General features: G+C 37.3%; 1 protein-coding gene across 1 annotated transcript in view; it reads right to left on the bottom strand.

Moving 5' to 3' along the window:
* eys (eyes shut homolog) overlaps window positions 1-27,865 on the bottom strand; it is a gene marked incomplete at both ends in the record, with an annotated part of 188,641 nt that overhangs the window by 14,168 nt on the left and 146,608 nt on the right. Inside the window, one exon of the mRNA XM_079248768.1 lies at window positions 23,013-23,236. Within this exon, the coding sequence (XP_079104894.1) occupies window positions 23,013-23,236 (224 nt within the window). The remainder of the gene's footprint in view (window positions 1-23,012; window positions 23,237-27,865) is intronic.

The raw sequence follows: 27,865 nt of genomic DNA, 5'->3' as shown, positions 1-27,865 counted from the left end.
GAGAGAGAAAACAAACCACCCTGAAATGCAGGATTTGGAAAAGATGCTGAGAATAAAACATATTCAGCCAGATGGAATACAAGTAATATATGAGCTCTGCTGAAACACAATTTGAGTGACTGAGCCGATAGTACTGGAGAAAAATACCAATCCTGTTATGACTTATTTCCTCTTGGTAGCTGCAGCAGAAGCATGTTGTTTCGCATATCTTTTGGTAGATAAAGATAAACACCCTGGAATATAACAGCAGAAAGCAGATTATTAGCAGCCCACCCAAAAACACTGAACAAGAATTCACACAAGCTTCTCTGTCTTGTGTCTGCAGTCATTGTTTTTGTGCACTTGCTGGTTTGGTTAGAAAAGATGGGTGATGTAACGTGCGAACTGATATCCAGACAGGAAATGCATAAAGTGCTTTTAAGACACACAGCATGCTGAAAGGTATAATATAAGATAGAGGGAAGCATTGGTGGGGTTTCAAACCTATAAATTAATAATGTGTTTTGAGTAGCAGCACTGCAGGATGTATTTTGCTCCCTAAGAAAATGGCTTCTACAAACTGAAATATTTACATTCTACTATCAAAGTTGAGCATTGTTTGATATGACTTTACTGAAACACAAAGGGATGTTGTGTAAAGCAGGAATACCCGGAGTGATCATCATTAAAAACATGCTTCATTTTAAGCCATTTCAGAGGCTCAGGTTGTTAACCAGTTGTGAGAAATATTTCCAGGCAACAGCTTAAAAAATGTACAAACTCAACAAAACGAACTCTCCTTACTTCTTTATTTTTCAGTCTCTGACAACCTGCAAGTAGAAGTTGTATTGATTTGGCGCTTTAACCGTTGCTGTTTTGTCCCCTGTGTTGTTACTTAGTGCTTTTGTGTTAATGACATAAACTACGATTTTTTCTTCCATAAGATCAGGTTACCTGAAGCAGTCGAAACACTGCACATGCACGTTACTGGAAGTGTGATGTTTTCTGTCTGTCTTTATGCTTTCACAGTGTTCAACATTAAGCAGGTAAAGTGGACACAGAAATTTGACAGCTGGATGAAAAATTGTGTTAAATGTCCCTCTAAAAGGTTCAGCAAATACTATTTGACATACTTCCAATCTAAAATTTTTAATCTAAAAGCATTTTTAGAAATGGTGATTCATTTAAAACCTAAGTGTATATGTAATAAATCTATTATAAATCTTGTTTAAAAACAATGAATTCACCACTAAAGTTATTTTAAACTGACCTTTGTGGATATCGTTTGCATCAACTTGGTTTTGTGATTTTGTTAAGGATTTCAGATTTGTTTTTATTGGAATTTGCAACTATAAAAAGATATGACAAATACCTGTAAGACATCATATAAGAGTTGTTAGACATTTTTTTTTTTTTTTTTTTAAATGAAAATTGCTTAATCAAGATTGTTTGCATTAAAATAAAGGAAAAACCCTGTTATTTATCATCACAAACATCTAACAGTTTTTCACAAGTGTACATTAAAGGTCAATGACAAAGATCTTTTCTCTGACATCTGCCCTCATTATCTGATATTTGGCCTTTTTATTCAGTGATGCCTTGTCACTTCTGCTTTGTCACATCTCATTTTCCCACGCTGTCAAACTCAATTTATTCTTAAATTCTGATGTCATAAGTCTGGTTCTTTTTTTTTTTTTTTTTTTGCCTGCTACCTTTTGAGTCAATCAGTCTGAGCCGTGGCCTTTAAACCGTCTTCTGTCATTCCCCTCCAGGCTGAGCTTCATGTGTGCCACCCCCTCTGCATCTCCATGTGATACCAGAGGAGCCACATGAGAAATATTTACCACCTTCCATTTAAGCTCATCCACCAACATCTAGACTTTTAGGGGTTGTTCTGTCCTATCTTATTCTTTCACGCATGTCACTGTTCAAACACGATGAAACATGGAGTGAAGCCGCCAAATGAACTGAATTCATATTTAAGTTTTGCACAAACTTATATGTTTTCAAAGCTTTGTGAACTGATCTCTCCTTATATAAATATTAGCTAACAAGCTTTCTGCATATCTCTATTAGGATTCTGGACCACTCCTGTTATCCTCTCTGTGTCTTTGAGGTTGGAAAGGTTACTTGCTGTCACTCTTTTTCTGAGTTCCTCTTCATAGTTTTCCTTGGTTTGTCAAAGTAAAGGGTATCAAGAGAGAAGAAGTCTACATTAAAATTCTAAGAGAAAACTTCAGAGAGATCTGCAGAAAATGTGGTTCTGAGCAGGACTGAACCTCCCATTAAGACAAAAACTAAACTAAAAAAAATAAAATAACGCAGCCAAAGCAAAAAGAAAAAGTGCAAAATAAAGAACAATAATAACATTTCACCACTCCATCTGAATCCAGATCCAAATCTTATCCAGTATTTGTAGGTAAGTTGATGACAATAGTATTGGTAAGGAAACCTTTCCATCCAAAAAAAACAACTGATCAGTTTCAGCAAACCCAGAGCATCTTTTAGGCTAAACAAACCCCAACATTTGACACTACGCTAAGCTGTTAATCTATACCTGATATATAATAGAAAAATGGCTATGATCATCAATAAACCTAAAAATATATGCACATTTGATTCAACTATTATAACTATAAAGGTTTAAACACTCTTTGAATATTTCATAATCAAGTTGTTACAAAGCCTGGAATGACTGCTGGATCCCATGGATGAGAAATAATGAGAAAGAAGTACCCCAATGCAGGACTATGAGGTGGAAACGAAGAATTAATTTAACAGAATGTAAGACTCTGCATTGGTAGAGATAAGTTACATGGACCCAAGTTTTATAATGAAACTTTTATTCAACTAAAACGCAGACAGACATAGCAAAGCTGGGAGTTTGATGGGATGTACTGCGCTGAGGTTTTTGAGTGTGTGTGGAATAATCCAGGAAGAATATTTGCAATGTGTGTATGAAGGCTTGTATTGCTTCAGAGGAGAAAAAAAAATCACTAATTAAAACCAAAGCCTCACTGCTTGACTTTAACATGTGACTAGTTTAAAAAGTGGTTCACATCTGTGCCATGGAGAATGATGTTTGCTAAGCAAAAAAAAAAAAAAAAGAAAAATCAACCAAACCAAAACACAGTTGGAGAAACTAAAGAATTAAAAGCTCCCCATTATGATACACCACTGTGACATTTACACTTGTACATTTACTGTTTTCTGCCTACTTTAAAAATACATTTTTCCAGAATTTACAGTTTATGATACAAGAAGAGTAAAATTTGGACGCAGTTTCCTATTCAATCGGTTAATCCCTTGCCTGAATAAATTTGCTAGAAAGCTTTAATGCTGCATCTAATAAATTATACTGGTAGTACAGAACTAATCAGGACAGGATCAAGTGATGAACCAAGGAATATTTATACACAGGGAACTAATCACACGTGTGGCAATCAGCCGCTGTAGACCAGGCATGAGATGCGCATTAAGTAAGCTAAACTGAATACACAAAAGATGAATGATAAAAAATTAAAGAACCACTTTGGCAGAGTTTCAATCCCAAACAGTCGCCTCTTTGGCATCCATCTTGAGATCTGTCTCTTCTCTGAGCTCCAACCAACTAAAAGTCAGTGTGTTTTTGATGCTTGTCTTATCATTTACCGTTACACTTTTCTTTTTCCATTTGTTTCTTCTTCTGACAATGTCCTTAAGGGTTTCTTTGCTGAATCAGCCAATGCGTTTATATCTAATGGTTGGAAATACTACTACTACTACTACTACTAATAATAATAATATCATAACTAAAAGCTGAATCTAAAGTACCTTAGTGGAAAATTAAAACATTTCATTTAATATTTTGTTGCTTCCTTCCAAACATGATAAAAGCTTGAATAATAATACTACTACTACTAATAATAATAATGAAATATAGAACACCTTCTCCATCACTGCCCGAGTTAGTGATACCGGGTCGTTGATGTTTTTTACTGAGGAAACGGCACCACTGGCATGATATGCCATGATATGCCATGATAATGGCATCAAGCTCCACATCTCCATCAATGTTTAATGTTGCTCCATGTCCTAATAACTTACTGGCTAGCCTTTTCTGGGGGAATAATAATTATCTTTCAATGTAAAGCAGATTCTAGTGGGACAAGGGGCCAAGAAAGATAAAGAGACACACCTGAAAAACCCTGCTTTGGAATTATATCAGTCAACAAACATCCCAGCTGGATTTTAAAAAGATGACCAGAGGATTAGCCCTCACTAAAATAGAACACTGAGGACTTTACATTAAATGTTTTGGGGGAGGTTAGATTTTCTACCCCATGTGTGTTTAAAACACTGAAAACAGTGTTTTTTTAAATTCCTGTAAAAGTAGATGAATTTCTTGAATCAGAACTTTTTCTTTTGAACACAACTGATGAAGTTCTCATGTCAACAAAGATCAGGTTAGAAAAATGAGATATTTCCTTCCTAAACTTCCATTGCAGTCTATTGATTAGGGCCTTCTGAAGATTAGCAGATTAGATATAAGAAAAGACAGACATTTAACTTGGCTGTTCATCAACTTTTATGTTGATGTTTGTTTCTTATATGAAGTCCAAACAACTTTTAATTATTTTAGTGGATTAGTTTATTTAGCACATTTATTCCTTTTAATACTTTATAGCTTCACTTCATATTCCCTATTTTGGTAGTCGTTCATTTTTATTTCATCCGGTTAGAATAACAGATCAGTGTTTCTACATGTGTAGAACTGTAAATGACTTCAACAACATACTTCAATAACATACAGATGTGTGCAAAAATGCGTTTATTCCCCTTTCCTGAGATTCCCAGGTAGAATGAAGAAAGAAAAACATTTATAAAATTAAACCAAACCCTGATATGCAAATAGAAACTTGATATTATCCTAACCAGCCATTGTTTTTGGTTTCCTTATGCTGTTTTAACACAATTTCACAACTAGAACTTGAAGTAGCATCTAACTCTGATTTATTTCATCTAAACTATATCAATTTCATCTCCATGGATGATGCACCAAATTCTGTCTTTTACTGCATAAATGCAACAAGTGACGTGAGAGGCTGTGTGTGAGCATTTCGCCTCCTGCTGATAGAAATATTTAAATTGTTAAATTCTCAGGAGCTGTACAATAGAAAAAGAAGTGTAAAGCAACATATTAATCATGTTTAAACATGGCCACTTCAAAGGAAGGCAAACTATTAAAAATGTATTGTCCTGATTTGAGTAAAAGTAAAGACGGGGAGCAGCAGATGTTTCTGTCTCCTGAAAGGTAAAGGTGTAAAGGGGCAGAACAGAGGAAGAAACATGAGTTTTAAAAAAAAAAAACCCCAAAAACTTTATTTTTAATTGGCCTAATCAAAAACTTGATATGTGGGGTGACAAAAGGTTATTTTAATTTGCCTGAGGCCATCACTTTGATTGCCGAATTGTGGTATCGCAATTGTAGATTGCAGACTCATCTGAATATGTTAATCACAAATGCATGAAGCTGGTACCCGCCATGTCTCACGCCATTCCAATCTGCTTTGCCACCGCACACAAGATGGATAAATTATTGAAGAAGATATGCATTTTTAATCTAATAAGTACCAGATACAATGATGAATAATTGACTGGTTAGCTTATGATACTCCTGTCAACTGGAACAATATGCTTTGCAGCCACATACATTTCTCAGCTTTCATTCTTGTAAGTTATTTACAGAACATTTCCTTTCAAGTGCATGTTGGTATGCAAATAGACCTCTACAGTAAGGCACTAGTGAGGCTTTACTGCCATGAAGTCTTCAGTTCTTTAGATGAAAGCATTTAGCCCACTTCATCCTTTGTGAAAATGAAAAAGACCACTGGGTGTAGCAGATATTATTTATAGAGAAGAACTGCCTTGGTACTGAAATGCCTTTTGCTTTCCAGCACTCTAAAGAGCCAATTGGACACAGTTATACAAAAGACACAGCAATTCTTGTCTGTGACTTGACTATGTTGGACATTTCCTAATGCTTAGGGGTAGTGATGGTTTGGTGGGAGGGCATAGGTCGTTTGAGAGGTAACTAGACACTCACTCAAGGATTTGTAATTAGAAATTTATTATGAGAAAAGGGATGATGTGGAATTTACATATGGCATTCACCTGACAAAGTCAGATGCCTGTTTGTGCAGACGGCTGTTCGATATCTCCGTGACCTCTTTCAGGCAGCCTTGCAAACATTTGCTTAGTAGTGAAGAAGGGAGATGTCTGTTCAGTCTCCATTGCAGTCTTTTGAAACATGCTGCCATAGAAACACACACAAAGATGATGCTTGAAAATAAATCCTGTATAGAATGAAGGAAAAAAAAAGCATGAGAGAACTTTCTCAAGGGATCACACAAGGCTTCTACAGTTCAACCTAAACACACTGCCCGCCACAGAAAACTGTGGCTTTTCTGTAATAGTTTTTAAAGTACTTTCATGCCATACTTTTCAAACATGATGATGTATTTATATAAGAATTTTTTCAGAATTCTAAAATCCTGACACAATGGAAAAAACAAAAAAAATCTTTTATTAAACTGAGTGCACTGAAGTCATGTCTTAAAAATCAAGCTGTTACTTTAAATGAAGATCTGTAGACATCTCTGAATTTTCTGTGAGCAGTTTTGTTATTAAGCAGCTAATAGTCGGATGCTCAACAGCACAGGAGATGTGTGTTGACCTTATGTGACGGACATAATGCTCGCTACACTGCACTGACGTTCCGCCTGAGAAAGTCCATGCATTTACAGCAACAACTTCTCAGTGCAATTTAAGTGGCAAATTGAGTGTAGATCCATATTTCAAATGATAAGCGAGTAAAGTTGTATCAACGTCCAATGGTTTACGCTGACAAACTGCAGGCCAGATAAGCAGCAACACCAGGGTTCATATTTAACATGTGAACCCTGAAATCAGAGATGCTGATCAGAGATTTAAACACAAAGCGAATAGAGAGTGAAAAACTTGCATATTAGATATATCCATAGCTCTGACTCTGGCATGATAGAAGAGAAGTATTCTTTTGGAGAATTTCAGAGCTTAATATGTCAAAGTGGTACGGAACAAAAAAGGTCTGAAAGAGGGGTGTGGTGGAAGAGTGGTACCAAGAGTCTTGATGAGAAGATCTCACTTGAGTTTCTGCATTCTTTTGCGTACAGGCTGCTCTGTATGCAAGACCCAAAACTTACACTGTTCTAAGAAACATTCCCATCGCCGGGGAAAGAATTATTTTTCAGGGAAAATTAGAGCGTAAACTCAGCAAGGCATTTGCTGAATGAATAAAATTGTCAGGGCATTTCTTTTACGTCAAAAGCCACCTGCGGATGATGTCTGGAACATCTGTCTACACTGCAGACTCAATGAATAATGGAAGCAGCCACCGAGTGTAATAAGTGATGGCAATGTGGAACTAAGTTTAAATGCAATACACAGCTCACTTGCTTACAAATATTACCAGGTGAATACACTTCGGAGCGAAGCTGTCAGTGGCAGTCACAGCATAGTAATAAACTTCTTTAATAAAAATCTATTTTCATTGTCTGGAATCTGTTGGACACTGATATTGGTCAGGATCTTACAATTAGCATATTTGATTCAATACTCTTATTGTTACTATACAAAGTACAGCAGCATTATAGACAGTATATGATGACAGGTTTATTGATACAAACAACACAATCTAAGCTGACAATACAGTTAGTTTCAGCCATGGTGCCAGGCTATGCTAGCTGTCACTGTGAGTAAGTAGAAGCCTGTTACACATCACTAAGGGCCACTGAGTGTTTTACAGTGAAAAATCAATGAGCAGGTGAATCATTAGATGTAAATAATTACATGCTTTGTTATCTGAAAAGATATGTCTTATGATATGAACCTTTTTTTTTTTTTAATATTTTTTTTTTTTTATATACCTTTAGCGCTGATCACTTGACTTGCACACCGGCGACGTTCGTGGGTAGCAAAAAAATGAACAGAGAAAATGTACTGCTGTCGGCTCAGCAACAATAGCCTGCTTTTTGTGTCCGTACACTGGCCTTTGTTTGACTTTGTTTGGGGCAATTTCCACAGCTGGAGCTCTGATACCCATCCTGCCATGAAATCTAAAAAAAACTCTAACAACTCGTAAGCTTTTAATTCTGCTCCTGTGAAACTGACAAGGTGATTGTAAATGTTGTTGTAAGCTAAATCGGATAGGAAAATTTCAGCTGTCAGTTGTCAAAGCTGGTTGGCAGGTTTGGAGGTTTATAAACCACCATTTTGGAAAATCATGTAGGTCTTGAGCACCAACAAAAAACACATTTAAAAAAGATATTTTCATCTGACCCGACCACATAAGTGCTGTACAACTGATCTGCTCTCATCTTGTTCAAACAGATATTTACCTCCAAGGAGGTTATGCTTTACCTGGTGTTTATCTCGCTCTCTCTCTCTATCTTTATTCAGACTCTAGATCCATTAAAAAAAAAAAAAAAAAAGTACAGACATATAAACATATGAATAAAAAGGCATTTGTACCAGTGTTTCCACATAGCAGGCTGATATCTCATGGCATGTGTTTGATTGTCTTTTTGTTTGTGTTCAAAATAACTCAAAAAGTTATGGATGGATTTTCATTAAATCACAGGAGTTGTTGGAAATGTGAAAAGGAAGAACTGATTTAATTTTGGTGATGATCCGGATCGGATCCAGATCCACCGTTTGGATCCAGGAACTTTTTAAGGGCCTTGGTAGAGGTTTGCGCTCACTGAGTGTTTTTCTAATTGATCAAATATTTTTGTTGCCCTTTTCCTTTTGCAAATCAGCCTACATTGAGAATATTTAAAGTGTTATAATGGTAAAAAGACTTGTACTTACACAGAGCTTTTCCAGTTATGCTGACCATTCAAAGCACTCCACACGGCGTATCACAGTCATCCTTTTACACACACACTCAATTGGGCACATAGGGGGGCAATTCAGGGTTCAGTGTCTTGCCCAAGGACACTTGGGCATCTAATTCAGAGAAGCCTGGAATCAATCCACAGACCTTCCACTTTGTGTAGCGTCCCAATAAACATGTCAGCTTGAATCTCTAATCAGATTGATTTCAGTTGGATAGATGAAATATTTGTCCATGTAAATGTAATTGTTAATCGTCCTCAATGCAGTATGGCTAAATATTTTAATGGATCAACACAATCCACAAAAACACTTGAAAATTTACTGTATCATTAATAGGCTATTTAGGCTTACATCTAAAAATGATTTGTCAAAAAGGTACAGACTGAAGATGAAAAGCAGATCTAAAGGGGACATCATGAATGAGTACAGCTGAGACTTTGCTGTCTTTGGAGCTAATTGAACTTTAGTTGGTTCTTTTACCAGCCTAGAACCACAATCATCAATGTGCTTCAGGCAAAACTTCATGATCCTCTTTAATTTTTAACAATGTTCCATTAGTTTTCTTTTAGCTTTTTGGTAAAGTTTAGGTCCACATGCAGCTTTTTGATGACATTACACAGAAATTTAAGTGCCTCAAAACATACTTTTACTCACATTGTAATGATTCCGTCTCTGCTATTAGTATGTTAAAAAAGAACTGTGCTAATATTAAGACACAAATAAAGGTATTTTAAAGATCGTGACTAGCTTGACTGACATGCCTGGGAGTCAGTAAGAATGATTGACAAGCTGCTTGGGGGAAGCAGGTCACACTGCATGCACATTGCATTGATTCATATTATTTTGTCATAATTTGTTTGTTGAGAAACCAAAGGATTTCCAGTTTTGTGGAAGTTATTTTTAGTTTGTTTGAACTGCAGTTTTAACATCAAGTGGAACTGTATGTGTAATTGAACACAGAATGTGTTTTCCAGGGGGCTTGAACAGGGTGGGAAAGGGCAATCAATTAGGATCCTGTTTATTGTAATTGCAGCACATTATGGATGCACTGTGCTAACTCCTTACTGATAGTACTCACTTGTAAATGCTAACAATTTAGTAAATTAGTCAGAATTAGAAATCAACTTAGTGCTCCTCCCTTTTCTCAATGTTTTTATTGGCTTAAATTGATGGCACAGTCCTTTTTGTGCAACATGTCTGATTAGGCACAGCTATTACAGGGAAAAATTCATTATTTGCATAGAATTACAGATATAATACTGTTACAGCTGTAAAGTCTCTGTGATTACACATTTTTTACTCTACTCACTCCAATGATGATGAACAAGAAAATATCTTGCTGTAATTATGCCGATAACACAAATCTACCATCTTACTAGGTGACTAAAGTCCGATCCAAACTTTTCAAATAAGTTGATCAAATTAATGATTGGCTGTGCCAGAATTTCTTTAATTAAAATGAAGACAAAATTCAAAACATCAATTTTATTTTTTTTATTTTTTTTGTCTTGTCCAGCATTTAGGCAAGCAGAATGATGGTCTGGATGCTGTGTTCTGCTGAGCAAATTTTCTCTGCCAAGGGAAGCTTTATAGATATAATGATCCCCTTGACTTTCTGAATTTTTATTTTATTTCTATGTTTATTTTGTATTGTTGTTTGAATTGTAGAGTTTGTACTGCTGGACCAGAGAGGACAGACAAAAGACAGAAAGAGAAAGGAGAAGAAACACCTCATAAGAAAAGGGAAAGAGATAAAGGGAGAGAAAAGGGAGAGAAAAAAACAACTAAAAAATAACCCAAAAACAAAAAGAAAGAAAACAACCTACAGATGTTTACATACACACATACAGGCACACACATACATATACACACACATACACACGCATACATACACATACATATACACACACGTATACACACATAATATATATATATACACATATATATACATATGTACACATATACATATACACATACATACATATACACACCTCTATGCACACACATACACACACATACATACGTACAAACATATATGCACTTGCCAGCATTAACACATATACATACACATACAAGCCAACTTTAGATCATAGTAACTAAACTATGAATCTAAAAAGTTAAATATAAATGAGAAACAAACAGAAATGAGAAAACTAGCTGCTGTTAGTGAATAAAACTGCGTGACGACTCGGTGACTGTGTCACATGCAGAACATGCAGAGTGGAACGTGTTCCGGAAAAGGTGATCATGCCAGTGTGACCCCTCCCACATAAAGGCAAGAGGCACGCCAGGAGTACCCCCGAGACCAGGGCCATCGGCAGCCATCCCCAGGCGCAGACCCCAACCGCCCCACCCCAGAGCCAGCCATGCACCGACCCAGGAGGCGGCAGAGGGGGGTCCCAGCCAGAGTCCCCCGCAGTCAGGGGGAACAGGCCCCAGCAGGCCCGGACCAGCGAGCACCGGCCCCGCCGGGCACCGGCCACCCAGGGCAGACAGAGCGCGGGCCCCCACGGCCCCAAGAGCCCAGAAGCAACCCCCCACCCCCGCAGGCAGAGGGCCCAGCCCACACCGACGGAGGGCCGGGATCCCCAGACCGCCACCGAGCGGCAGCCAGGTCGCACCCCAGTGCACCAGCAGCGCTCCCCGAGCACCAAGACCCTCCACGCACCCACGCACACAAACACACACACACACGCACACACACACGCGCGCACACACACACACACACACACACACGCACACATGCACCCACCCACCTACCCCCACCCACACCCACACGCATCCACACTTCCTCCTTAAACACACCCTATACACCCATTCTCTTACACACGCTCAAACTCACACCCATTCTTCCATACACGCATACCCCACTCTACACACACACATACCTCCCTACACCCCTCTATCCACATTCACAGTCCTCATTGTACACCCACCCCATCACTTCCCCGTACCACCAACATAACCCCGCACACACCCCCCCACCCATCTGCATACACCCCCCCTTCCTCCTATCCCAGCGGCCATCCACTTTCCTAAATTCTTTCACCCTGATCCCCCCACCCCCCCTCTACCCTAACATTCATTCACCACTTCATCCATTGGCTCATGCACGCCCTCACCTTTCTTTCCCAACGTGTCCCCTGTGAGATACCCCCGGGGGAGCAGGGGATAGGAGGGCCCCGATCAGGGCCCCACAACTACCCCCCACCCCTGTCAATGCCCCCCCACCACTCCACACATGCAGCCGATCCAGCACCACCCAGGGCCAGCAGCAGTACCACCCCCGCCAGGCCAGCCCAGACCCAGGCCCCCTGAACAGCACCACTCCCCCGCCCAAACTCCTCCGGCACAGCCCCAGAAATAGGGGCGTGGCAGGACCCCATTGTCACCCCTCCCTCCCAGCTTATGAATGATTGTGAAGTGTGTGTTGTTTGCAATTAAAATTGGGAAGAAGTAACCACATCATGTTGGGAGCGAGACCACCAAAGCAGCCCCGCCCACCGCACACTGCATGGCCCGCATGGCAAAACATCAATTTTAGAACTTAACTAATGTGGTACAACTTCTTGTTGTAAGTGGCCACTCGAGCAGCAGAGTTCTGTTTAAGTTGCAGTTTTCAAATTAATTTTTTAAGTAGACCTGCAAAGATAGTAGGAGGCTGACTCTGTGATTCATAGAGCTGGTTACATCCCTACACCCACATTTCTGGCCTGATTGGTAGTTTTTAGGTGTATAGAATGAAGCCCTGTAATGTCCTTTAATTATTTCTCTTTGGTTCCAAGGACAATGACCTTAGTTTTGTTTTTGATTCATTAAAAAAAAAAAAAAAAAAAAAGTTTGGGCACATCAAGTCAATAATATCTTTAGTGAATTTATGAAGAGCCTGTACAGGGCCTAAGTCACCTGGAGACACTGTAATATAAGCCTTTGTGTTGTCTGCATAGCTATGGTACCCAATTTTGTTCTTTATTACCTGTGCCAGTGGGAGCATGTGGGAATCGAAGATATCCCAAGGTGGAGCTTTGGTGAACTCCTCATGTAATTCTTGTCTGCTCTGATGTAAAGTTACCAATTGACATAAAGTACTGTCTCTTTTGTAAGTACATTTTGAACCAGTTTTGTACAGTGTCAGATGCACCAACACAGTTCTCAGTTCATTTAAGTCATCTATTATGGCCAATTGTATCAAAGTAGCACTAAGGTCATGTAAACATAAATGGCCCATTTATGTACCTTTATATAAGGGAACATCTGTTTCAATTATCATAGATATTTTAACACCAGTTGGTAGCAATAATACACTGCTATAAATTCAAACACCAGAAGAAGTAGAAGAATAAAATCACAGTTCTATTTTCTGTACTCAACTTCTGCATCTTTTTTGGGTGCTTTTTCATTTGCAGTTTTAGCAAAATCTTGGTCCTGTTTCTTTTCTACGTCTCTGGTTTGTTGCTTTTGCTGGTTGTGTGCCAGCTATGCAACTCAACACTGGTCCAGTGATTTCCAGTGGTATAGCCCTAATTTCACCATAAAGCCGGGAAGTCCAGCTCCAGTCCTCAATGGCCACTATCCTGCAAAATTTCAATATATCCCTGCTCAGACACACCCAACACAAGTAAGGGTGCATTCAAATCAGGATAGACTCGGGCCGATTGGGGATCCGGCTGAGTTTTTAGAGGACTTTATCCATTCAGGCTTAGATTGCATTCACGCTGCACATTGGTGAAACGCGCCAAACCTTTACAATAATATATCCCCATTCCCACCAAAGGTGGCGCTGCACTGGTATTGAGCAAAAAAGAGGACAACACTGTCGTGAAGAACACTCTGTTGTGAGTTAAACATAGAGCATAAAACCATAGTTTTTTGGAGTTTTTTATTTTGTCTTATGCAAGTATACTGCAGAAATACACTGCAACAATGACCGCAGTATGAAGAACAGACAAGGCAGAGTACTCTTAATGCGATCGCTATGTATTTACCCACAATGCAAAGCTATGTCAAATGCAGGAAGTGACTTTTTTTGTAGTCTACTTCCTGTATTTGGTCGTGTTGAAACAGGACGAGACCTGCGTTTGTAGGCTGAGTCCACTTCTTTGGAAATTTTTAGGGAGTTAGATCCATTTAATATGAGTCAAGTATGTTAAAGCAGGAATACATAAAAAATCTAAAACCTCAGTGGAAGATGTCATAGTATTACTTTAAAAAGAGATTTAGCTGCTTTTCAATGATCTCATTAAAAAAAATGAAAGCTTTGATATTAGCCTGCAGTTTTTCATTGTCTCTTTTTACTAGAAGCGTAATTACAACTGTTTTCAGCAGCTCTGGGAAGACATCCAAATAACAGAAATGTTCACAATCTGTAACAGATCTGGCTTTATAGTCTTTGATACCATTTTGAAAAAACTTGTGGGCAAGATGTCCAAACAGCAAGAGGCAGAGTTCAGCCGACATAAGATGTCCCCCTGATGTATACTGTTAATTCAATAAACCCTGTCATGGTGTTTAAACTGATTTTCAGAGGACACAGTATTTTTTCCTGAACTTGCTGTCGATGAAACAACTGCTTACATAATATTTTGGATTTTGACTGTTAAAAGTTTGGCAAACTCATTGCAGGCCTTAGCTCAATACAGTTCAGGTGCTACTGTAAGTTTATTTAGTAAATCATTGGCATTGTTACTTGTTAAGATCATCAAGGTCATTGTGAAGACCATTGAGTTCATTGTCAAGCAGCATTGGTCCAATTTTTGCAGTCATCCCTTTAGGATTTTAGGAAAGTGTTTCACAAACCATCGAGATCATGACTTCTTACTGCAGCTGGTTTACCAGCAAAGCTCAAAATACAGAACTGTGTAAAACCCACATTTGTACAGCCAGTCAGACAGTCATACTTACAGTCTGTTCTGCCAGACTTTTATATTGACAAGAATGATTTTTTTTCTCAGCTTTTTTTTTTTTTTTTTCTTTTTCTTTTTGAGCAAATCCTCTGTGGCAGCTGTAATGCTCGGTCTTTGCTACATTTCTGCATTTAAAATGCTATTTCTTCTGCAGCTGCAACATGTTACATGGGCTTTCAGAAATTCCAAAAGGCCAAACTGGGCTAACAAACAACTGTTACTGTTCACCGACTGACAGACTCACAATAAAGAGGCTTCCAAACATTGACTACCCTTGCAACATGAAGAACAGGCCATTTATACTCTTCTTTTACAAACAATATGATGTTATAAACACAGTTATTGAGTCCTCAGATATAAGAACTACCCCAGTTTTTACAATCCTATTCTCTGTTTTCCAAAATTAAACCGATCCTACAAGCAAGCATAGTCTCGCAAATCCAAAGCCTCCTTTAGTTGATTTTTTTTTTCATTTTTGGTCACTAAGATGTGCTCTTGACAACACACATCAATGAGCTACATGCTCGTTCTCAGTGGTATGTTCCTTAAATATGATGAACATGGCTATTGTAGATTATCTTAAGTCTATCCTGCTTACAGTGCTATGTCTTAGTGCTGTAAGCCCGCCGAGCATCAAATCTGCCCACAGCAGAAAACAATCTAAAACAAATGCAACATTTCTTTAAGCTGTAACCTGCTGCTTAATATTTCTGCTCCAGAAATAATTTTCTCATAATTTTTAAGACATTTTAACAAGATTTACATCTTCACTAATGTGCTTTAGGGTTAGCGCCAGAGGCAGGATGGAGAGCTTGTGGAGTATATAACTTTCTTTAATTGAACAAGTGTAAGGAAAATAAAGAAACACCCCTGTACTAGAAGTGCTACAGTAAAAGTCAACAAGAAAACCCGACCTGGAAGTGCAACCAGACTAAAAGTATTTAAAAAAAAAAAAAGTTCTACAAACAAACAACAACGATTAGGAAATATACTCTTTCCTCATTGGGGAGCTCAATTAGGCTCTGAATTGTTATTTCTTTTGACTTTTTGGTTTTCAGTTAAAAATGATTCACTAGCTCGTTTAACAAGTTTGGCTTTAATAAATCAAAGGGTCTCTGAAACATAGCCTCATTTCCTGCTTGGCAGCTTCATCATTGAAATCAATTCCAGCTTGACTTGATCCAAGAAATAATTCTGCACCTAATTTCTTAAAATCATTCTTGTGGTTTAAAGGTTATGCGCATAATTATATCTACAAAATTTTCCTTGGTGGGGCCACAATGCTTGAGATGCAAGCATGAAGCTTAATGCATTAAAACGAACAGGCTTTCCCTGCTTGTGTCCAGAAATTGAAGGGACTGTTATATGGCTGTTAGAGAGTTCAACAGGAAGAAATAAGATGAAAAATTAAGATTAGTGACTGCAAAGGTTCACTTTTAACCCACAAAAAACACCACTTTGTTAAATAATCTACAAATACAGTGTAAAATTTACTGTTGCTGTATTAAATTTAATTTTAAATGGCAATGCTTTTTTAGAAAATAAATTAATTTAAAATCTCATGTTCTTGTTTTGCGTGATATAAGTGATACAAGTCTCTAGATGAATAATAAAATGAATGAACATATGAATGCATATGGCCATTAAAAGGGTTGTTTTTGTACGCCTTTGTCCAACAAAAACATAAACACAGTACCCTCTGTAATGAGCAAGTTTTCTCAGGAAATATTCTCCAAGGACTACAGTTGCATAGACGATGGTGTTTGCTCCTCAAAATAATTGTTTCTTGGACCTTGAGTTAGTTTATAGGTTCTTTAATATAAGCAAAGCTAAAACTGTAAACGATAAAATACAATTAATTTTGATCTGATAAGCACATCAACAGGCAGTGGAAGTGGGGCAAAAGGACAGTTCTGTAAAGTGGATGAGCAGGGTGCTGTCTGTTGCACATACAGAAAAAAGTTAATAAAAAATTCGGTCGTAAATAACTGAATAAATAAACGGTCCATATGAATTTGCTCAAAGTGTAAATATATACTATATTTATAAATAAATCTGTCATATTCATTAGTAATGTTATAATGTAGTGTATGTTTCTTATTCTTATTATATATCAGTTCTCAAAACTAATATATTAGTAGTTTTGGCAAATATGCAGTCACTTTCATAGTTAACTTACAGTACTTAGCTGCCTCATAAGGTTTATTTGCTTCATCATCCATAAAAGCTGGAGCCGAAACAATAAGTTGGGGCATCCCCCAAAAAATATGCATCAATCATAAAAAATAAAGAAAAACACGTAATTCTTTGATGCATTTTACAAAATCTCTTATTATAAAACAGATCTATCCACAGCTGCAGTCAAAACAAAATAAAATAAACTGCATTTTTTATATTTGCTCATGGACTCAATCTGATCTTTGCATGTCCTAAACACAGACGTGCTGCAGGGTGCCACCACCTGCCTCAACAACATTTCCACTGCTTGCTCAGACAGAATCACAAGGGGATGCCATCAGCATTAGCGCCCCAGCAAGAAGCACACAGTCAGGGGGCAAAGGATCCAGGTGCAAGTCACTCCATGCTGCACCATACTGATCATAAGTACATCTGGATATGGATTACATGGAAATGATTGTGCATCTGTGGATATTTTTAATCATCTAATCCAAAAATGATATCATCTGGCATTTGATAACTGTTTGTACAGGTGTTCACTTTTCCCCTTGATAAAATATGTTTTTCATAGAGTTCTTGTTGCACAGCCATCATGTATGCATGAACAGTTCCTTCAAACAATTTCCACCTGCTTCATTCAAAAGCAGTCTTCTGACAGCTATCTGTACAACGTGCAGCTTATGTTAAAAAAAATAAATAAATAAAAAAATAAAAAATAAAAAATCATGCAGATGTCAAGTATCTCTGAGCTGAAATAAAGGAATAAAAAGATCTTCAGGTGCTCACTCCCTGGCTTTTCATACTGCACTCACCGAAACACATGAATGCATCACCCAGCAACCACAAGCCATTATCCACTTAGTTTTAGTATTGATATTTTTACATGCTTAAATAAACAAAAAAACTACATGAAAAGGGGACAGTGCCAAAACCACCCACACTAGACCAATAACAAAAACCTTCATTCATCCTATTATGTGGTGTAACTGCAGTCCAGGACAGCTAATGCAATGTGCATAGCTCTGTGAACTCCAGATGACCTTAGCATGATGTATGGTTCAAAAGGATACTGCAATAACCCATATTCATCACACAGATAATTGCATGGCTTACACTGTCACACATCACAAGCCAATGTGAACACTGGCTCTTAATTGGTATTCTTAAAGCTATTCAGATTCCAATATTCCTGGTGCCCTTTCTCATTTCCTGTTTTAAAAATGCAACTGTTAATTGATAGTGTCATAACACAATGAAGAAGACATTTAGAGTAGCTATTTCCCAGATTACTAAAGGTGAAAGAGCATCTCGTGTGGTTAATGCATACTTAAAAAGACTAGCAAAATTGCTGGTACATGAGGAGCAATGACATCCCGATGAGTTGCACTACTGGAGATTAAGATGTAGTGAGCTTTGCATATTTGGCCCTGCATGTGAGAGTGATTTTACCACAGCTTTACTAAATACTGAAAAAAACAGCAACGTGATGATGAAAACAAAGTTGCTATGGTACTCAGCCAAATATATATCAGCCAGATCAGGGCTCAGTTATGCAGTCCTAACACCTCCACTAATCAAGCTATATTATTAATACAAGTGTGCATTGCCCTTTAACTATGCAATTTAGCTAACTGTGGTAAATTTGCTTTCCTTGTGAAATGCACCACCCCGATACAAGACAACATTTGAGCTTTCACGTAAATCTGTGTAGAAATGATCAAATGAAGATGGAGTAATACATTCAAAGGTTTTTTTTGGGGGGAGTTATGGGAGAGGAAAGGCAAGGAGAATTAGGATAACAGCAACACATGACTCTGCAGTGACCATTTGACAGTTTTATTTCTTTTTCTTATTTCTTTTATTTCCTTTTTTTTTTTTTTTTTTTTTTTTTACAAATCTGAGTTAATATTAAGGAGCAAACTGTTAGATCAGCAGAGTCTGTTCTCAGCTAACTTTTATCTTCTCTTGCCGACATCTGGTGCCATGTCAGCAGTGCATACTGACAGATAAGTCTAAGCAGGTTTGTGTGCTTAGTTAGTATTATAGGTTGCTTAGCTGCAAAGCAGTAATAATGGAAAGTGTATTTATTTATTTGACCTTTACTGATGCAGGGAGTCCCACTGATATGCAAAGTCATTCACAAGAGAGACATGTTTTTAACTGACAAAAACAGTTAAAATATTTTTTTATGTATAATAGTGTGTTCTATGATAAATATATAATTTCATTTGGAGTATAGTATGATGTCACACTGACCGCACATTCATATATGTTCATGTGAATCGCTGCCTACTCCTTCCTCTCACAGCCCCCGGCCCTCCATCCCTATAAAAAGCTGCAGCAATTTGTATTTTATAAGCAAATTGGTGGAGAACAGAACAAAACATTCATGAAATGACAAACAGGATCTGGCATCACTTCAAAAAAACAACTACTGTCGTTGGCAAAGGAGTTGTAATTAAAAGAAATGGACAGAATTGAAAGAGGAGAGTCTGGCAGAGGTCTAAAGGGGGTACAGTTTGACTTGCTGTCTGTTCTTCTGTAATTACATAAACGATCTAAGTTACTATTTCCCAGACATTTTCCACAGTGGTGACATGGAGACAGTGTGTTTGCGCTTTGCATGTTTATTAGCAGACCAGGCGAGGGGGAGCAGGGGTAGATGGAGGTGTGGCTCATGATGCACTTTGATTTGGTCTACAGGCAGTGAAGAACAGCAAACCCTGCTGTGAAAATGATTTTCCTTTTTGCTTCTTTAATTATGAATTGTTCTGACATCTGTCATTCACTTCCCGAAGCAGAATTTTCTCAAATGGTAATTTTATGAATTTTATTCACACATGGACTTTTAGTTGCACACATAGTATAAAGCTATTAACAGCATATGTTGTGTTATGACCTTTTCAGATAATTATGTGAACTTAAAATGTGTAGCAAATGTCAAGTTACATTTATATTTAATAGATGATAAATATTCTATGTAGGATCTTTGTGCAGTGCTGCAGAGGTAAGGTACAGCAGGGCATCTGACTGTACCTCCCAGGAATAACAATTAAAGTGTGACAACTCATACTAGGAACAAAAAAAACCCAAAACAAAACAAAACAAAACAAAACAAAACACAGTAACCTGATAAGATACTGTACCACATTGATGGCAAATTTAAAATTTTGATTTAGATTAGCTCCACATTTTTAGTAAAGTGACTCATTGAAGTATATGTTTATTTAAAGTATTATGTAATGTTTATGTTACACCAAATCAACAGGTAGTGGATGGAGGAGGAAGCTGAAGTAAACCATGAGGTGGTCTTACCGCCTCAATTTTGCAGACCTCTCACAGACATGTTGCTGTCTTGAGGGAGAGCAGGAGTCATTTTCCATTTTCCCTTGAGCCACTGCTGCAGCACATTTACAGTGTACCACAGCAGTGAGTACACCTCTGTGCAATATAGCTTAAATGTCAAATGATTTCAAACCGTATCACCTCTCAATAAACCCATTTTTTTGCCAACGTGATGGAAAAAAAATAGAAGGACTTCATTTGAAATACGAAATAGCAAGTCAATGCAACAAAAGTAAATATGGCTGTGACTGCTGAAGGTAAAGGTAAAAAACAGACAATCTGTGAAGCAACACTGGGAGAGTGCTTATCTCTTGTCTAACCTAATGAACATGATTACAAACATTTGAAATTTGTCAATTTTAGACATAAGTGCACTGTACCTGCATGTCTTTATAATGGTTTCACAAAGTATTTTTCCACATGAAGTCAGTGGAAACAGAGCTAATGCAATAATTGAGCTGAGGTTCAGAGTTGCTAAAGTGACTGAATGTACGGTGAACCAGTTGCACAGGTATGCACTAAAACGAACAAAAAACAAACAAACAAAAAAAAACACAAGCCAAAGCTTCAGTTAGCGTGAAGGACATTACATAACCTATATGGAGGATGTGCATGAGAAGAGGAAAAAAAAAATCTTGCTTACTTTTTTTGGCACAGAACTGCAAAGATATGTTTAGATACTTACAAGGAACACTGATGAATATTAAAAGCACATTCTTTAGTCAGATGAGACTGAGATGAAATTATCTGGATCAGAAGCAGTCAAGCACATTTTGCCTGAATCTGGCCAAGACTGTCTCAGTGAATCCATAGTCCTAAGAGGAAAGCATAAAGTGGAAGTGTGGTATGGCACTGCATGAGTACAAATGGGGTGGAAAAGACAAGATTTGTAGATGGCTTCATGAATGCTTAAGGATATATGCCAAAATACTGGCTGACAAGATGACTCGCTTTCTCCACAAGCTTTGCAGTGGAGAAGTATTCCAGCATGACTGAGCCAAAGCAGACTGCCAAACCAACTAAGAGTTTAAAAAAAAAAAAGAAAAAAAAGAAAAACTATGACTTGGCTGACTGTAATCAGAAAGAATAACAAACGATCTCAAAGAGAAAGTTATAGCGAAACAACTCCTCGAGCAAAGTGCAGAAAGTATTTGCTTTTAATTATGCAAATGCACGATTATCATGTATGCCTTGTTGGGAGCCATGAAAAAAGCAGTGTCTGGGCCAAACTGATGGGATGTTTGGTCTGAAGAATGACAGCAGTAAAAATGATGGAAAGATTCAGATACAAGACATGGCATGTTTGGTTTAGGGGCCGCAATGACTTCACATCAATGATAATGCTGTGAAGTCAAAGTTACCCCCCCCCTCCCCAAAAAAGAAAAAAAGTTATCCAAATGCTAGCCTCCTCCAAAGTCACCATATTATCTTTTTTTTTTTTTTTTTTTTTAACTCACTAGAAATTTGATAGCTCTATCCAGTTTGAGTTTTCTAGTATGCAGCCAAGTTGAATCTTCTGGTATTAAGTGTAGTACAAAAGCAAGGATGTTGAGCAATTACGCTCACAGCGGATCCAGCTGTTTTATCTCAATGTAAAATTAAAAAACAAGTGTATTTTTAGTCTTAGCTGGTCACTTTAAATTCTTGAGTAAATGCACTACAATTCTAAGTCATCTAATCATATTGTGATTTTTGTGAGTGACTATGTATTATGCTCAAGACCAGTAAACACGTAGGGTTCATTAGGCTGTAGAAAACCATGGCCCTCTTCTTAATAGCAGATGAACTAAACTAATCCATTTAATGTTTACCAAATTAATTTTTAAGATAAAAAACTCTAAAGCAATGGTTCCCAAAATAACACAAGTTGATGTTCACATTAATTCCAACAGGTCTTCACATTGTCTACTGGAAGTTACCCGCTCGAAACGTAGAAAACCTCAAAAACGTAGTGTGCCTGCTGCAAACTATTTTCTCTTCACTTCATAGCTGAACAACTTTTAATTTTGGAAACCTGGGTGTACACATATTTCAATTAACTGTCTTGTTTTTCAATGTTTCCAGAGTGACTTGGTACATAAGCAAAATAATCTTATTTCAGATGTACAGTAATGTTGGGTCTAAACTAGAAACTCAGAGTTAAAAACAAAATCGTAAGATAATATCTATCTATAAAATAATATTTTAGAATAGAATAGAATAGAATAGAATAGAATCAATGTATTTTATTTTGGTGGGCTAAAACCTGATCAATGCTTATAATTTGTAAACACAGTCCCAGAAAGATTTTTTTTGCATTGTTGAGGTGGATCAGGGAATTCAGCCTGATAGCCAATCAATGAATCAGATCAATATTTGGAGAATGATACTGATATAGATTCAGATCCGTCTCAACTCCAATCCAGAGTTTATTCCTACGATGGATGAAGTAACTGACTGTTCAGCAACATACTATCTTAAACGGGAACAATAAACCTCAAATTGTCCAGCAAAAGCTGGTTTCACGTCTTTGAAAGCTTTAAATGTATATGTGTGGGTGTGTGTGGACACATGTTTACAAACAATCTTTTATTCTCATGTTCTTTTCAATACCATAAAGCATTTTGTTGCATTTATTTGTGTCAAAAGTGCTATATGAATAGAGCTACGATTGATCGGTTGATTGAAATATGGTTAAAGATGACCCAGTACCTGACACATGTTCCTCCGTTTTGGCATGGTAGGTGTTGGCAGACAGGCGGGTCACAGTTCTTAATGTTTCTTCCCTTCACCGCCTCACCCACCAGGTCAATCTCCTTTGCATTGACTTGCAGCTCCCTGATGCAGCCGATGAATCTCTTGTCTCTTTTTGCACTCATGTCATGCATCTCCCAGTGCGATGAAACATCCCCAAGAAAAACAGGTCCAAAGATTCCCTGCAAGAGAAATCCGAAGATCTGTATCGTCACCAAACAAATCCCACCACAGTAGATTTCTCTCTCCAAGCACAAGCTCTGAAGTCCAAAAGCGGATTCTTGTTGTTTGTAATACTGCACATCATTATCATCATTGTTACATTAACAAGACTCTGGTGTATAACAGAAAGATTAACGCTATCGGCCAGTTACTTTCAGCATAATGTGGTTTTAATATCACCTAGACAAGAAGCCATTACTATAAGCTATTATCATTATTAGAATGATCATTTTCCTTTTTTCTTCCCTTTTTCTTCTTCGTTACTGTTAGGGTGAATGTATCTTTTTAAACCCTTTAATGTAGGCCTCTTTGCCTTTCTGAGCTTTTAAGCAGTGGATGAGGGGAGCTGTGAGTGAGTTACTAACAGCCATAAAATGAGGCAAGTACTGAATTTAAAAAGCAAAAAAAATGTAAATGGCTTTGGGTCAACATATAACAAGGTACATCCTGATACAATGAGAATAAAATAGAATATCTAAAATAAAAACACTGCAAGCTCTCTGAAGTGCAAGCTAATTGAGTGGAATTAATAAAGATGAATTCAGAGAATTTGCAGCTTATCCTTCCATAACGATCAGTTTAACGAGTATAATTGTGTCCGCTGCCAATGCAAAGCTGCATAAAATGAAGCAAAACACCATCTCACATTAGCATTAAAATTACATAGAGACTCTGCAATGACCTCTGGTTGTTCAAATAAATATTGAATGACACCTTTTATTGTTTTACATAACTTTCATAAGCATGGCATGTTTCATGATTCATTTATCAAAGATATTCTATCAAAGCTACATTAGAGGTTTTTTTCAAACATGACAGTCAAATTCAAACTGAAACTCTCCTCAGTCAAACAGATTTTCTGCATAATGAATAACTAGTATTCCCACAGTGAAAAGTTTCTCCCTACTACTCTGTAATTTATCATTAAACGTATTACCAGAATAATCTATCTGATCTGGACTGATGCAGATTTTTTTTTTTTTTTTTTTTTTGTTAAGTCTCAACTCAGTCCAAAAATAGATTTAAAACTACTTTAAGATGGGTCTGGATCACATCCTAAAATCTTGCAAATTCAATAAAAACATAAAAAAAAAAAGGTTAACAAATCAAATATTTGAGTAGAATTTCAAAGATGTTTTTCATTTAACTCATTAGCTGCCAGCTATAGCAGGGAGACCCGATGCCGCTGGTGTTTAGGAGCGTTTTGGCTCAACTTTTAGGACTGTGGAATGTTCTAGAAAGGGGGGTTTGTTGGGACATCTTCACAGTGCGTATTTGGTGCACATTCACAACACGGTGGGTGCACTCTGTGTGCGTTTTGATAAGTGTACCCGGCCAATTAGGCTTTCTGTATACAGAAGGTGCAAAGGGGCAATGAGTTAATATAATTTTATTACTGTTGGTTTTAATTTAAATACATAAATACACAAAGTGTTTTGCAACAAAACAATTGCATTCCTGGCCAGAAATTCAGCTTGATGCACATCTGTTCTCACAATAATACAGTAGGTTACCCTAATAGATACATTTTTGTGTAATTATTTAATCAAACATAACTAAAACAGGCACATTGTTTCTCTATATTTATTCGCCCGTCCACATGCCACGGGGAGACTTGAGGATATCGGACAGGTAAATCACAGCATTGCAACATTGTAACTGTTGGTGTTGCTTAAAGTAATCCCTTTTCTCACTATTAGCTAGATTAAATAGTAGCTCCTTGTTTGAGGTTAAAGTTAACAAATTATGTTTTGCAGTATTACTTGTTGTGGAGCCCCTGCATTCATCTTTCAGCTGACTGCCACAAAGACCAGTGTTATTTCTGCATCTCAGAAGGAAGCTTGCTTTGGTGAAAATCAGCTCATAACCAGCTACCAATCAGAAATCAGAAAAAGGTTTTCCTTTGTGTTTTAAAAATGTTTGTCTTATGTGTTTATGGATCTACAAAGTTCAAATCTGTAAAAATCGTGAAGCAGTGCAGTGCCTGTTCTGTGTTTTGTGCTGGCCCTTTCATACTACTTACATGTTAGAGCTAGGGTGGCTGTAGCTGTGCAGGTGTGTCTTGCACAGCTACACATCATTCTTGATTGTAAATCTGTCATATCTGAGACTGATTGATCAGTCGCCACATGTAGCCAATCAAACAGAAAATGGCTCCAGAGCTTAAATTGTCTTTTCATTGTTCTTTACATACTATGAAATGTAATCAGACGTGGTATGCTGTTATTCCAAAGTCATGTTTCATTTTGCTGGATGATGGAGAAAAAAAAATTGATTTTTTTTTTTCCAATTTTAGTCTGTAACAGTGTCACAAATTGCCATGAGATAAGGCTGAACATCTAACAACAACTTTTGTTGCTGAATATAAACACGATGTCTGTTTAAGCTCTATAAGCTGTATTTTATCACATTTGTTCATAGGTCATGTTCAGAATATCTTTGTGATAGGATGTGAGAGAAATATATTCATACCACCTGAGGTGGTCTCAGAGGCTTTTTTATATGGCTTTACATGGTCATTTTAGGTATGCATTTTAAATGAATATTGTCATGTCAGTATGTAAGTTTCTTTGAAGCCCTTTCAGAATGGCTTTCGTCATGACTGCGTGCCGCCACTGGAGTAAACTGGAGTGATAGACAGTCATGATGGAGATGTTCAGTGGAGGGACACTGAAGCGTTAGTCCCCATAATCATTTAGGATGTTCGCTCAATGCCAGCTTTTGCTGACATAACTGCTGCACATCTGAGAGGCTGTAAAAAGACATGGATGACAGGGTTCACAGAAACATTGCATGTAAGGTCGCTGCGCAGTTAAAAGCCCTGAGAGTATCTTCACCAAAGCCGAGGCGTCAAATAAAATAAGCAGCGGTGCCTGAATACTTTAACAATGAGCCGAGCTGTGTTTGTTTGATACAATCAAATATGAGCCAGTGGAACGGCATGATGACGATGGGGTGATGCTGAATGAATTTATAGCGCCTTCAAGTATGTTTACCACATTTATGAGAAGAGTCCATTTGAAAGACTCGCTTATGTAATATTCATTACTTTGTAAGTGGACCCACAGCACTGAGTTCACAGAAGCCGTATGCTCTTTTTCTGGATTTTATTTCAAGGCAGCATTTGCCTGCATTGCTTTCATATCCGTGTAATATGTCTACATATTCTTCTGATGCACATTTGGGATGATATAAAATGGATAAAACAAGGCAAAAGACTATGACACCATGGAATACTAAGAAAACTCATAGAAATAGAACAAACGTGTTAACAAGCAGTTTGTCCCACAAACTCAGAAATATTTCTCATAAACAGTCACATAAAGAATACTGGACATAACTTCCAATCAGTAAAGTAGGTATCTGTAAATATTGCAACCTTGGTTACTGCATATGTTAAAAACACACATATATGCCATGAAAATGTTCAATATATTGCCATTCAATCATATTATTCTATCGTTAAACCAGTAACCAGGAAAAGAGTCACCATCATTTTAGTACTGTGGGTCATTGGCTATTCTACAACCTTCTTCCATCTATGAGAAAACTAATTTTCTTACCTAAATGTTTGATTGGAGAAGGTGAACACAGAGCCACCACTTATTAGTCATTTTTATGCAGCCAGTTTTATTAAATAATATTTTAAAGCAGCCTTAATCAATAGTTTCTAGGCTTTCTGATGATCTTTTAAAGTTTTTTCTTCTGTTTATTTTAATAATATTGGTTACTTTACCAGCCCAATCAAAGAAATCTTTTTTTTTGTTGTTGTTGTTGTTGTTGTTGTTTGTCCAGTCATTTAACATTAAGCAATGAACTGTTGCATAACAAAAGCATCAAACTCAAAGCATGAACAGCTTAATAAAGAAACTATTATTAAACTGTATCTTCAGGCACTTTGTTAGTAGCTGGCCGCAAAGACACATTTCTATTTATTTATTTCTTTAAATTTCATTACAAAAAAGTCAAACATGTCACGGTCTAAAAGGCATAAAGGAGAGCTATTTTCCCACGGAGCTATTTTTCTTTAAACTTAGCATATCTCAGCATGGCAAACACTGTGTACTTAAAAAAGGAAAAGAAAAAAACTGGACAAATGGAGGACAAAAGAAGAAGCGGCGAGCCTGAAAAAGTATCCACAGAAAATAAACGGCAGCTACAGCTGCAAGCAATGTCCTTAAGATATAGAAAATAAAAACTAGCAAAGAAAAAGAAACCAGCCGACATTGAAAAAAGAGCTTTGAAATATCCTTCAGAATTATTCCTGAAGACTATCTAAAGAAATCATAAAAAAAAGCAAACTTGAAGGTTCAGTTGTGAATAAAGGTGGGCATACAAATATTAACTTGAAAACTCTTTGGAACTTTGCAAACTTCATATATTTTATTTTCATTTATGTTTTTCGTGTTGTAATAAATGTCTGCACCCGCTTCTGGTTTCGCTGGCAATACATGAAGAAATAAAGGCCGGCTTAAGAATTTTGCAGTTATTTATAACTGTTTACGAGTAACATGTAGGACATAACTGTTTGGATTAAAAAAGATTCAATGCCAGTCCACAAAACACTTGTTATGCCACAGCTCAGAAAA

Source organism: Telmatherina bonti (genome assembly GCF_933228915.1).
Source record: "Telmatherina bonti genome assembly, chromosome: 11".
Taxonomy (NCBI): domain Eukaryota; kingdom Metazoa; phylum Chordata; class Actinopteri; order Atheriniformes; family Telmatherinidae; genus Telmatherina; species Telmatherina bonti.
Note: the sequence above shows the minus strand (reverse complement) of the source record. Positions and strands in the feature narration are given on the sequence as shown.